Source organism: Acipenser ruthenus, chromosome 3, assembly GCF_902713425.1.
Source record: "Acipenser ruthenus chromosome 3, fAciRut3.2 maternal haplotype, whole genome shotgun sequence".
Taxonomy (NCBI): domain Eukaryota; kingdom Metazoa; phylum Chordata; class Actinopteri; order Acipenseriformes; family Acipenseridae; genus Acipenser; species Acipenser ruthenus.
In genome coordinates, this window is record NC_081191.1 from 85,445,905 (window position 1) to 85,459,737 (window position 13,833).

The window sequence follows — 13,833 nt, forward strand, 5'->3', positions numbered from 1 at the left end:
AACAGTAAACAGGACATTGCCTTTATCTGAAAGCGGGTCTTGGTTTCCACGTTGCTCCACGAAACGAACGGAAGCATAGCCAGCAACTGGGCCTAAGGCCATGCACTAGCCATACGGAAGAATTGCAACGAGGACACTTCTATGAACTACATAACTTTACAGTTGCAACGCATTCTCTGAACTGAGTTACGTCTGGTCAACGCTACTGTTTCCATTTGGAAAACTCTCGACAAGTCAAAGATACTGCTGCAAGACTATTGGAAATCAACAAGCTCATAGTACCGTCTTCTTTCATTGGAACTTCACATCCAGAGAGAGAAGCTGCAGTGTTCATCACCAAAGAAGATTGACTTCTTTGTTGAAAATCAATAAGTATGCAACATATCAAATATTAAATATTTTATAGACTCGAGAAATTAATTGTAGATAATGCTATCAAGTTAGTGGATAAATTGTTCTAGGAATAGAATATAACTTCCTGTTTTAGAGAGTGTAAGAAATGTATTTTGTTTGTTGAAATGCGCAAATCAAAGGAGTTGCCTCATAAATGCAGAAAATTTGATAATTGCCCCATTTCTGAGTTAATTTGAATATATAATCAATTGAGGTTGATAACATATTATTAGTTTGGTAGATCACGTCTAAACTAAATTAACACGGTAAAACTAATTTGCTAAATTAGGTACTGGAATGTTGGATTCTGAATGGGAAGTTGAATTAATTCTCATGCATTTTGATATGAAACATGATTGATTACAATGAGAAAGGAGACTTTACTCTATGAAAAGTGTGATGTGACTGTGCTGTTGCATAAGGGGGGGGGGGTTATGTTTGCATTCAGTAGCTGCGTGACGTGTTTAGTGCGTGCACCACCAATAATAGGGAGTTGAGAGCTGCGACAGAGTTCATCAAATGTGTTCTTGTTCTTGATTAACTGTTGTTAAATACAACAGTTACGTTCAATACCGGATTTGTGTCTTTTATTTAAAGAAGAACTGCACACATTGGATGGATGTATTAAAATGGATGTGTGTTTGGGCAGATGTAGGTTTCGGATTCGGTTCACCAAATCCTAAGAATTAGGCCGAATCGGAACTCTGCTCAAAAAGTAGGTGTTCAGGCTGAATCGGAAACTGAATACTGGATTCGGTGCATCCCTAATAGCAACCTTTGCATTACATGCTTATGAGGCCATTTACTCTTTCAGAGCTACTTGGCTGGAGCGAAGTCTCTGTAAATATTTCAAACTTGTACTGTCACAGTCCCAGTTCAAATCACATTTATACTGATTTGCTGCTGATAGAATGGAAGAAGATAGATATCAGATCAATTTTAACAATACATTGAGTCGGATGAAGCAGGCCCATAAAAAGTTTTAAAACCTGTACATCATAAAACTTTTTCTTATAAGTCTCGTAGTGTTTTCATATGGTGTTTTTTTTTCAAAAATGTATTTCCTCTTCCTGTATAGCAGGTACTTTATTGCTGTTGCATAGTGAGTGAATCTGTGGCAAGACCACAAAATCGAAGTCAAATTAATATCAGGAAAACTCAATGATCTAAAGAAATTTGAGAAGAAGTTCTTATCGAGAAGAAGTTATTATTTTAACAAGTGGTCTGACTGGGCTATTCCTCAATTAAGTATACACCTCCATTTTTGTATTTAACGGCATGTTGTTGAGGAACAACAGTAACTTCAATTTCTACTGTTCTCACTCTTACTCTCTGTCATTTTTAAATATTGTTCTTGCAAGGCTAAATTATAGTAATTTGGCCCCCGGGAACTCAGGCAAAAAGGCAGTGCTGTAATTGCAGCTCAGATTTCTATGCAACAGATACAGAGTGGTGTATTCAACTGATCTAAACAGCTGCAAATATAAATACCATCCTTATTTAAATCATTAAAATAACAACCTTCCTATTTTCTTTCCATGTTCACCCAATTATTTTACCCTACTTTCTCCCCGGTTTAGAATGTCCAATTACATGTACATTCCCTTGGTGCTGCAACTCCCTACAACAGCTCTGGAGAACTGAGGGTTAGTGGATGTCCTCTAAGCCCATGACCAAACCAACTGCCTCTTTACACCCAGGAACTCAAAGGAGATGTTGGCAAGCTATCAGTCTCTTAATAGACAAAGACCAGTCACTATTTGCTGTACGAAGGACGCATAGTGTCTCAGTCCTTTTGACTGCACAGCTGTCGTTCATACATTAAATACAGACTGCATTTGCATAATTGAAAAAATAGGTTTTAAAAATAAAATTGACAAAAGTTCCTCAAAGTCTTGCTCCATGATGGACAACCATGCAGGAAATGTTGACATTTTTCAACATAATCCAACCACATGTGATTTCAGGTTGCAGACGCAACCCTCCCTCAAGGATGGGAGAAGGACAGTAGGGGACTTGAGGGAGGGTACTTGTGTTTTAGGGGAGGAGGGAGGTGGCTGTTTTGATAAAAAAAAATAAAACACAACAACCTATTGTATTACATTTAAGTCTCGCTATGATACTGGAACCCTCATACTCAGGAATGCACAAAATCATAAGAAAAAGTAATTCAAAAGTAGCACACTTTTTTTTTTAAATGCTTCATTGCGTTAGAGAGAGAGAGAGAGAGAGAGAGAGAGAGAGAGAGAGAGAGAGAGAGAGAGAGAGAGAGAGAGAGACAGACAGACAGACGCTCCTATATTTAAAATAAAACTCATCGTGATAGCGGAAGACTTGGGTGAGGGATTTTCTTTTGTGGATGTCTTTGTGTTAGCAACTTGTTTTTGTTTACCCTTTTGATTTTGTTTTGACTTAATTGTGTGTAATAAATGGGCACCCCAGCACTTAAAACCACAGTTACTGTCTCTGAGTCTCAATAACCCTTTGACATCCTGTCACACATGCTTTCCAAAGTTCTTAACAAATTGATGCAATTGTAAGTGTCGCAAATGTCGGCACCTTTCGTACATCTCATTATAATATTTGAGAACCCTCATTTGCACTATCTCTGCCCCCTTTTTGCAAATGTATGCAGGAACGCCAATAATTACATATTCAACTAAGCTTGAACCGCAAAGAAAAACTGCTGATGCAAAGCATTCCCTAAAAAGTCGCAAATACCAATGTTTAGTACATTTCACCCAACACTTCCAACTTGTTTGCAACTGGTTAGCGATTATTGCGACAGGCACAACATTTTAGTACATCTACCCCTAAGTCTCCAAAATGGGTTAATATGACTACATCCAATATACTAACCTTATTTCACATATTTATTTGTAGGTGAGCACCATGCATTCTGATTGCATGATTAAAAGGGACCAGGAACTTTGCCTGGAGAACATCCAACGGGAAAATAGCTTTGATGATCCGACCATAGGTAAGTTTATATTTAGCTGTCTGTATTTTGTGGTCATGATGAGACCGGGAGAGACAATTAATACTATGTATGGGTGTAGCCAGCATGTAAATATGAGGCCGGGCAGAGCCCTGCTAAAAATGTTTAGTTATGATTTAACCCTTTGAATAGTGCGTTCTAAAATGCACTGCCTGTCCTATGGGAGTGAGGTTTTTTTTCTGTCTTCTGCATTATTATGAGTACAGCGTACAAACAAGCTGAAAGCTACATGTTTGTATGTATGAAATGAATACTGATGAAATACAGACCAATCATTTTTACCGTAAATAAATAAAACAAATAAATATATTTTTTATTTAGTCATAGGGAAAGGTTTTGACTAAAAAATAACATGTAGGCAATAAACAATAGACAACAGGGTGGAACAACTACAACAACACGTCCTAACAAAAAAAGGGCGAGAGAGAGAGACATGAATAAATCATATCCGAGTAAACAGGTTGTGGGGTCGGAGGGAGTGAGAGTGTCTAATGCTTCAGCGTATGATACTCCTTGAAGCATGGAGCAACGCACAGAGCTTGGCGCCGCCTCTTCGCTGGACGCCTGTCACTTGATGTTGATGGTAAATATTCTTCACTTATGTCTTCACTGACACACTTGCCGACATCCGATTCAGTGGAAGAATTGTATGAATTTTAATTTAAATCGGAATCTGAATTCAGTATTATTATTAATACTTCTTCTTTCTCACAGCAATTTTCGCCGGTTTACAAACACTGTTGACATTTTTGTAACTGGGATAATTATATGTAATTCAGTCAATATCTGGCAGAGGGCGCAAGAGACCAATAAAAGGTGTTACAGAAACCTAGTGTTAAAATATCATGTGATAAGGAGTTTTGTAGGCTCAGTAATTCAAGTTTAAAGTTGCAGAACGTACCAGTACGTTCGTACTCCCTGGGGACCAGAGAGCAGTGAAAGTATCGGTACGTTCGTACTACTAAAAGGGTTAAAATAATGGAATGTTTGGTGTATTTAAAGCAAATTTGTTATGGTGTTAGAGTTTGATGTGGTTTGGCAGGTGCAATGTTTGTGGCTCGTCTCTGCCAGACTACATCTCCTGAGAATGCGTGGTGGGCAGCTAATGAATTATTGACAAATTGTCTATCGACCACGCATTGTAAAAGTCTGCAGATTGATTCATTTATAGCAGCAGCATTAGAAACTTCAAATTATGTCAACTTGAAGCACTGGAAATTTTATCGGGACAAATTGTGTTAACCGGTATTGGAGTTTATCCAAGACACCTGCTGTTCTTGGAAAGATTTTAATGGCAACTTTACTGTCCTGTGGTGGGCAGCCTCCAAGCCAAGATGGTATTTCCAGGGAGAGAGACTCATACACAGAAAGTGTAATGCACACAAAATAAAAACAGACAAAACACTAACAAAAACACACTAAATAAAACAAAATGGCACAAGGTCCAAAACAAAAGATTATATAAAAACTCGAACGTGAACAAGACGGGACAGCACAGAACACAGAACACAGACTTCTACCTCTATCATCAACATTAATTGCACTAACTAAATTACCACCCGTGAACACCTATTTTATACACCTGTGGCTGGAGCCTTTATTAATCATTTAATCATTTATTCACTTGTCGACTCCAGCAACATTCCCACATGTTTTGACAGGGAGAAATTTAACCCCTTCCCTGCCAACCCAATATTCCCCACACCAACACATACACATGCACCGGCAGGGTTTTCACACTGTCACACTGCCACAAAAACACCAAACTGGCACAAGCACACATATAGTCATAAGATTGGCTGCTTATCATCAGTGTTCATTGGCAGGCACCAATTGCCGCTGAACCAGTGACTACTCAAGTCATTTTTATGTAGAAGAAGTCACTCTGAAGTTATGCGAGTCTTGCCAGAGAAAGAGGAGGACAGAAACCTCCTTCACACCATATGTCAGTTGATAAATAGCTAAATTAACAAGTTTCCAGTGTTTGTTTGTTTGTTTCTGTACCAATTTCATGTAATTAAAATCAGAATGTTTGCCTCAACAATGCCTTTAAAATAAAATTTGCTCTTGCCAAGATAAGCACCAACTAAGACGTAGCTTTACAGTAAACTAATGTGATCCATCTGCGTCTCCATCCATTTGCGTTTTCTTCCATCTGATGATGTAGATATCCTTCTGTCTGGTGTTGATGGCTGAAGTGTAATGCTGTCTCCAGGAATCAGTTTATTTTGCCTCCCCAGCTCATCAGAACACACAACGGCTGCGATGCCGGCTCCGGGGATCAACCACAGCGCAGTCTCCCCAGCTCATCAGCATGACAACCATCTGGATTGAAGTAGGGTACATCTCTGGGGTCTAAAAGTGGGCACCGTCTATCCTCGGTGTTTCATCGACTAGCCCATGACACCTCAAGAGGGATCGACAGTGATTCTGGCTTCCCAGCATCACCCCCCTCCGTCCCCCACTCAACTCAGCCCAGCTTACTTACCCGTACATCAGCGTTGCTTTCTTTCTGTTGTGCTTGAGATCCCCAGCCAAAATCTTTCCGTCTCAACCACAGCCAGTTGCTGCTCCTTTCTGCTGCTTCAGATAACTTCTTCACTGTTCTTCACATCTTCGCTGTTCCGCTTCAGCAGCTAGTTGAGCATACCAAAGTTTCTTCCTCTCATACGCCTCATCCACAGCATTCTCCCATGGCACTGTTAACTCTACCAGATGAACAAGGCGTGCTGATCCAGACCATAAGACGATGTCTGGTCAAAGGTTAGTGGTGGCAATCTCAGGTGGAAAAATAAGCCGTTGACCAACATCTGCCAGCATTTTCCAGTCTCTAGCAGCTTTCAGTTGTCCTGGGCGAGGCTTGGTTTTAACACCTTTTCTTGGTGGTTGCTCTCCTGGACAGAGGAATATTGTCTTTTGTGTGTAATGCTTTGATGGAACTGGTGGCAACTTATTGGTCATGTTACGCTTGTCTTCCAGTGCTAAGGCCAAATATCGCAGCACCTGGTCATAGCGCCAAGTAAACCGTCCTTGGCTAAGAGCCAACTTACATCCTGTCAAAATGTGCCTTAATGTTACAGGTGATGAACACAAAGGACATGAGGGATCCTCACCCACCCAGAGGTTTAGGTTATGGGAGAACATCATATGTTGATCTGAAACTGATCCTGCTCTGTTCCATTATCCAGCCGGTCTTGCATTGTTCCACACTCTCCCATCTCATCCATTCTCCCTGCTTGGCCTGGGAAACGGCCTTTACACACCTCATCCTCTCCTCCTGCTTTTGCACCTATTTGACTACCAGCTTCTTCCGTTGAGCTGGGGCTGCCTTGTGCCATGTAGGAAGAGCTGAACTGAGACCAAGATCCCCTCTTCCATGCTGAACTTGCCCCATGATATCACCAAATCGAAGGGCAGTCTTTGCATCTTCCACAGCTTTCTTTACGGCCCACTTTCTTTCAGTTTTCAGCACAGGTGCTGCCTCCCTTATGCATTTGTCGCGTGTCTCTACTAATGTCATTTCCAGTTGGACTTTGGCACACATAAACTCCTCAGAGTGGAGACTGGTAGCTGCAGTATTCCTTTACCATAAAGTCCCACTCTGCTGAGGCAGCACGGAACTCCCAACCATTTCCTGATGTATGAACTGATTAAAGCTTCCAGCTTCTCTACTGTTGTCAAAGAAACCTCGTACACAGTCAGTGGCCACAGCAGCCTTGGCAGTAGACCAAAATAAAAGCACCAGAGTTTTAGTTTGCACGGTAAAGCACTGCTGTCTATGCTCTTCAACCGTTGTTGTCTAACACAAACTGTGTCCTTTAGATCCCCGTTGTACCATCTCCCTAGACATTTCAGTGGCTTCTCAGACACTGTTGGTATTGTCTCACCATTAATGTAGAACATTTTATCTACTTCTTTACATTTAACCCTTTGAGGTCCTATGTCAGACCTGGTCCGACATTGCAATTGTCCCTTTCCGGTCCAATGTCGGACCCTGTCCGACATCATCAAAAAGACGCAAAAAACAGGTCTCTAGTCGTTTTTTCTCCGGAAAAAAAAAATGAGAAAACCATTCAATGGCCGAGTGACATCGATAGGAGCCAAGAGAAGCCAAAAAAAAAAAGGGGGGAGGGGCATATCTCATGAATACAGATAGCCCTGGCATCACATAGATAACACGGACATAAACAAACAAGATAGCTGCTTCTGCATCCAGCGCTCAAAGAATATCACAGACATTTGCAGAGCATTTTTTACATGTTATAGTAATAAAATAATGAATTGGATCGCATTATTGAGGAGTTTGGTGATAAAACGAGTGATCAGGAGATGATTTATTGGTATGCACTACTATCAAAAGGTATGTGTAAAAAACAGTGAACGAGGGGTGGGGCGGGGCTGGAGATGCAGTACTGAGTGTCCTGTTGATAAGCAGTGCCTTTTAAACCTGTTTTACTGTGAAAAAAATACTTTTAAACAGTGCGTCTAAAATAAACTGCGCGTGTGAAAATAAATTGGACCTGACACGCCTGAGACGCGCTGAATAAATGGACCGCAAATAATTACTTCCATTGCCATGGTAAAAGCCAGTGGAGAAATGGTGCATCCTGCCATTATTCCAACTTCTAGGCATTGCCATGCTGTGCTGAATTCTGATGTTGAAAAACTAAATTGCAAATCTCCAAAGTAGGCTTTCACTAAATTTGTTATTGTCATCGGTACACTGAAAAAATCAAATGCTGCCCAAAGAAGTTCATGTGGCACTGAACCATATGCATTAAATCCAGGAATGTAACATGGAGCTCCTTCCTCTCCTTTTTAGCTAATTTAATTTGTTGTCAGATCACACTGATGTGTTCTAAGCATCCTGGGAAACCTGGAATGCCCGCTTTTTGTACTGAAGTGTCAATGAAGCAGTACGTTTAATAGGGAAAGAGGGTGAAACTACTAGGGTGCTTGTAGAATCTTTTTCTTATGGTATAAAGACTCCACCTGCTCGGCGCCATGCTCTTGGTACAACCTGTTTTTCCCATGCCACTTTCATCAATTTCCACAGGATTCATAGAACTCCTGAAGCACTCTTGTACACTCTGTACGGAACTCTATTAGGCCCTGGAGATGATGAAGCCCTTGCTTTTTTCACAGCTTGCTCTACTTCTTTCCACCTAGGTGCACAGTCCTCCATTTGGTATTCTGGTGGATTGATAGGTGGGATGTCTGAAGGAATTGACATAGGCTCCTGCCTTTTTGAATCTGTATTGTTTGCCTCCAAATATCTCTCCAGCTCAAACCTAGATGCTTTTAGTGTGCCATTCTCACTGGTGAATAACTTCTTTACAAATTGAAATGGGTCTTTATAAAAGTTAGTTCTCACACGCTACTTCTTTTTGTAGCGTTTCCGTAGGTGCTCAGCTTCTGACTTTGTTCTGCTCTTCTCCATTTTTTCCTCAGCTGTCTCCTTTCTCTAACTAAGCGTTCAATCTCCTGCTGCCGTCTAGACTTTCCAGGAATAGTTTGTACTTTTTCCTTCCTTTTTTCATCTCCAAACCTCTCGCTTCCATATGCGTAGATGATGTCCCCAAATTTATCCAGCTTCTTTTCAACTGTTCTATTCAACCTTTCCAACGCAAAACAGAGATCCGTGTTTACTGTGTCCCACAGTTTTCTCACAAGCTGTTGGCCATTTAACTCCAGGCTTGTGCCTGTTGAGGTTCTTTTCTCTCTTATGCTGGTTTGTCTGACCAGGTTTGCAAGGATCATTAGGTTCATCACTAGCTGTATCCATGCAAGTCCTCCTCACGTCTATGACAGGGGTGCTGATATCCTGCGAACTGTGGTTTGCTTCCTTTAGCTGGATTTCATTAGACTGACTTGACTGACTTTGTAAGAAGTACTGATCAATGCGAGGCCCTTGTCCCTTCTTCCTCAAGTATGGAGTTCTATGTCTTTGTTAACTGCAGATCTTGAACTAGTCTTTTGTGAAGTACTCTCCATTCTCATATCCATTTCCGTTCCTGTCGTTAACCGTGTTGTCCAATGTTGAGTCATCTTCCACCCTCGCTCTCAGAGACTCTAGGGGTATTTTTCTCTTTAATTTCTTAGAAGCCTTGGGCAGGTGTCTCCAGCATCCTGTAAACACACAGCTGGATACTGCTGACAAGGGTACATAGTTTACGCTTTTAATTCATCATTTTAAATGACCATATTATATAAAATAATTTGTAACCTTTTTATAACAAAAAAAAAAAAAAAACCTTTGAACTGCACAAGATGGTAAAGCCCTCTTATGAGAGTTATATTGCTTAAATAAGCTCAATGACAAACATTTCGACTAGATATTGTTTTCATTGTCTTCAAATGTTGCAATGGCTAGGGGTATATTATTTTTGAGTGTGGAGTCCACTCCTGATTGATACATTGTAAATCTTAATAGTCACTATAAGATGAGTAGGTGTGTGCTAATTATGTACTAATGCAATATTAAGCTTGCAGAGAGGTAACTGTGGCTAGTTATTTACATAGGCAATACAACAGAATACAAATATGGGAATTAGAAAAGTTGGTACGAGAGGGAAATACATGCTGGAAAGAAGCAAAAAACATTTGTTGAGATACAGTACCTGTATAAACTTGATGACGGTAATAAGACAAAGAGATGAATGGGGCTTTTAAGATGTTTAAGAACTGCATGAATAAAAAATATCTTTTTTTTATTTAGCTTTAAATCCCTAACTTGGTCCCAAACATGTTACCTTAATATAGCACACTGGTTACTTTAACACAGGTGTGGCCAAAGTTGTTCCAACTCTCTTTTAAATTGTTTAATTAAACCTCCATCCAGACCGCCGGACAGAGGCGGGAAATGAGAAGAGGGTATATAAGGGGATGCATGAGCCTGTGGGGGGAAAAAGACATCAGGTAAAGCGAGATAGTTAGATAAAAGGGTTTATTATTTTTTGTTGGCATGAATTCTGGCCCCGAACAGGAATTCTCTGTTTAGTATTGCAATAAACCTTGAATTCGAGAATTCACCACTGTCTCCCTGAGTCCTGCTTCATAAAACCTGACAAAACATTACAAATTATATATATATATATATATATATATATATATATATATATATATATATATATATATATATATATTGTAACGTTTTGTCAGGTTTTATATATTAGAATGCAGATTGATGTACCCGGAAATTAATGCATGTGAGATACATGTGAGCGTGCTTGGTTGAAAGCTACAGTATCTTAGCATTAAGTGTAATGGCTCAGAGACAAATTGAACATGAACAGGGGCACTGGGATGCTTGAAAATAGGGCAACTTAACATCATGTCGTTCAATGAATGACTATGTTCCAAAGTTTGATCTCCCATATGTGGAATTGATACCAAACTAATGGTGAGGGGCTCAGAAGAACATAAAAACATAAGAAGAACATAAGAAAGTTTACAAATGAGAGGAGGCCATTCGGCCCATCTTCCTCGTTTGGTTGTTAGTAGCTTATTGATCCCAGAATCTCATCAAGCAGCTTCTTGAAGGATCCCAGGGTGTCAGCTTCAACATCATTACTGGGGAGTTGGTTCCAGACCCTCACAATTCTCTGTGTAAAAAAGTGCCTCCTATTTTCTGTTCTGAATGCACCTTTATCTAATCTCCATTTGTGACCCCTGGTCCTTGTTTCTTTTTTAGGTCAAAAAAGTCCCCTGGGTCGACATTGTCAATACCTTTTAGGATTTTGAATGCTTGAATCAGATCACCGCGTAGTCTTCTTTGTTCAAGACCGAATAGATTCAATTCTTTTAGCCTGTCTGCATACGACATGCCTTTTAAACCAGGGATAATTCTGGTTGCTCTTCTTTGCACTCTTTCTAGAGCAGCAATATCCTTTTTGTAACGAGGTGACCAGAACTGAACACAATATTCTAGGTGAGGTCTTACTAATGCATTGTAAAGTTTTAACATTACTTCCCTTGATTTAAATTCAACACTTCTCACAATATATCTGAGCATCTTGTTGGCCTTTTTTTATAGCTTCCCCACATTGTCTAGATCAGGGGTGTCAAACTCAGTTCCTGGAGGGCCGCAGTGTCTTCTGGCTTTCGTTCCACCAGAGCTATCAATTACTTATTTGATTAACTGGACACATTTAACACTTCTCTTCAGGCCTCAAAATGTTTCATAGGTATTGTACCTTGAATCAAGTGCATTTTTAAAACCATCAACTGTAAGAGACCTTGAAAAATATTAATATATGTCAAATTGAACAAATAATTAGATCAATTATGTTAATTGATAGCTTAAGTTGGAATGAAAACCAGAAGACCCTGCAGCCCTCGAGGTCTGGAGTTTGACACCCCTGGTCTAGATGGAGACATTTCCGAGTCAACATAAACTCCTAGGTGTTTTTCATAGATTCCTTCTTCAATTTCAGTATCTCCCATATGATATTTATAATGCACATTTTTATTGCCTGTGTGCAGTACCTTACACTTTTCTCTATTAAATGTCATTTGCCATGTGTCTGCCCAGTTCTGAATGCTGTCTAGATCATTTTGAATGACCTTTGCTGCTGCAACAGTGTTTGCCACTCCTCCTATTTTTGTGTCGTCTGCAAATTTAACAAGTTTGCTTACTATTCCAGAATCTAAATCATTAATGTAAATTAGGAATAGCAGAGGACTGATCTCTGTGGTACACCACTGGTTACCTCACTCCATTTTGAGGTTTCTCCTCTAATCAGTACTTTCTGTTTTCTACATGTTAACCACTCCCTAATCCATGTGCATGCATTTCCTTGAATCCCTATTGTGTTCAGTTTGAGAATTAATCTTTTATGCGGGACTTTGTCAAAAGCTTTCTGGAAATCTAAATAAACCATGCCGTATGCTTTGAAATTATCCATTGTCGATGTTGCATCCTCAAAAAAATCAATCAGGTTAGTTAGACACGATCTCCCTTTCCTAAAACCATGCTGACTGTCTCCCAGGCTATTGATACCATATAGGTAATTTTCCATTTTGGATCTTATTATAGTTTCCATAAGTTTACATATAATAGAAGTCAGGCTTATTGGTCTGTGGTTACCTTGTTTGGTTTTGTCTCCCTTTTTGTGGATCGTTGGTGCAACTCAGTCTTGAGCATCAAACAAGTCCAAACTACCCAACCATTAAAATGGGTAAAAATATGATGAAAATAAATAAATATGCATAATATAAAAAACAACGTCCATGGAGTACCATGTTTTTTAATACTTTTGAGGATGGCCGTAAATATGGCTTTGAGGTCTTGTGTGTTATTCAAGATTCATGGAGTATTCTTGTTTTGTTGTCTGTTAACAGACTGGATAATGAAAAGTTTGAGTCTAGCGGATAGTAATCATGGTTCCATTACTGTTGTTTATATAAAGTGTGAAATAATATAATGCATTGAGATATGACTCCAAAATGTTATTAGATCATACTAGGCAGCATTAGGAATTCTAGGGATGTTTGCCAATTTACAGATTAGATTTGCTTACTTTTATTTATGCATTATTAGAGACCCACTCGCTGCTGCCAAAATCCCCAAGCCTCAACCTTCCTATTCTTAATTCAGTCAGGAAGGCAAGCACAGTGTGTTTTCAGCATTGGCTGGATAATGTTTTATTCCAATAAGTAACCTCCATGCCCTACATAATTAAGAGTATGTGACAGTCTCCCAGGCTCTCAAACTAATTGGGATTGCTTAGTGGAAATTAAATAAAATCTGATGGTCAGCCATTATGGCAGCTGAGATCTAACCTTGCCTGTCACTGTATTACTTCAGCCATTGTTTTTTTTCCCTGAAGACAGTAAAGTATCGGGGCTACAGCAAAACATTATTTTAAAAAAATGGTGGCCAATTCTAGTCCTTCTTAGTATATGCAGACCTGTATTTATGGAGATGAAACATGGCTGAATTCCTAACCTAGCTCATCCATGGTATCCTTTGCTCTGTGAGGGAACCTAGTATTGCTCTCTAGATAGGATGAGAAACAGGATGTTTAAATATAGATTATTATTTGCCAGGTGCCTCAAAATGTGTTTTTGTTACACTCCTGAAAGCAATAAATGATCCAATTTCAACATGCCTAGGGTTGTTCTTTGTGTTGTAGTGCTTATAAAATGGCAGCTCTCACACACCCCACCCCTACCGAAGTGAATAGGTGAGGAAAGTATCACATCAAGCACATTTTTCACATGGTTTGCTTTCAAGGTTGATTATCATAAAACATATTTTAAAATATCTGCAATAAATGATACAGTGTATATAATATAATATAATATAATATAATATAATATAATATAATATAATTGTAATCACAATACTAGAAACATAACCTTATTTTACATTCCCCAAAGATAGAGACAAGGAGGGCATGTTTAGAACTGTCACCTTGGCAACAACGATTTGTATCACT

The 13,833-nt window shown here is 39.4% G+C and overlaps 1 protein-coding gene across 10 annotated transcripts in view; it reads left to right on the forward strand.

Annotated features, from left to right (window-relative positions):
* LOC117435706 (pituitary adenylate cyclase-activating polypeptide type I receptor-like) overlaps positions 1–13,833 on the forward strand; it is a 78,408-nt gene that overhangs the window by 21,502 nt on the left and 43,073 nt on the right. For all 10 annotated transcript variants that reach the window (XM_034059066.3, XM_034059069.3, XM_034059067.3 and 7 more), the window contains exon 3: positions 3,277–3,373. In XM_034059066.3, coding sequence (XP_033914957.1) covers positions 3,277–3,373 — 97 coding nt within the window. The remainder of the gene's footprint in view (positions 1–3,276; positions 3,374–13,833) is intronic.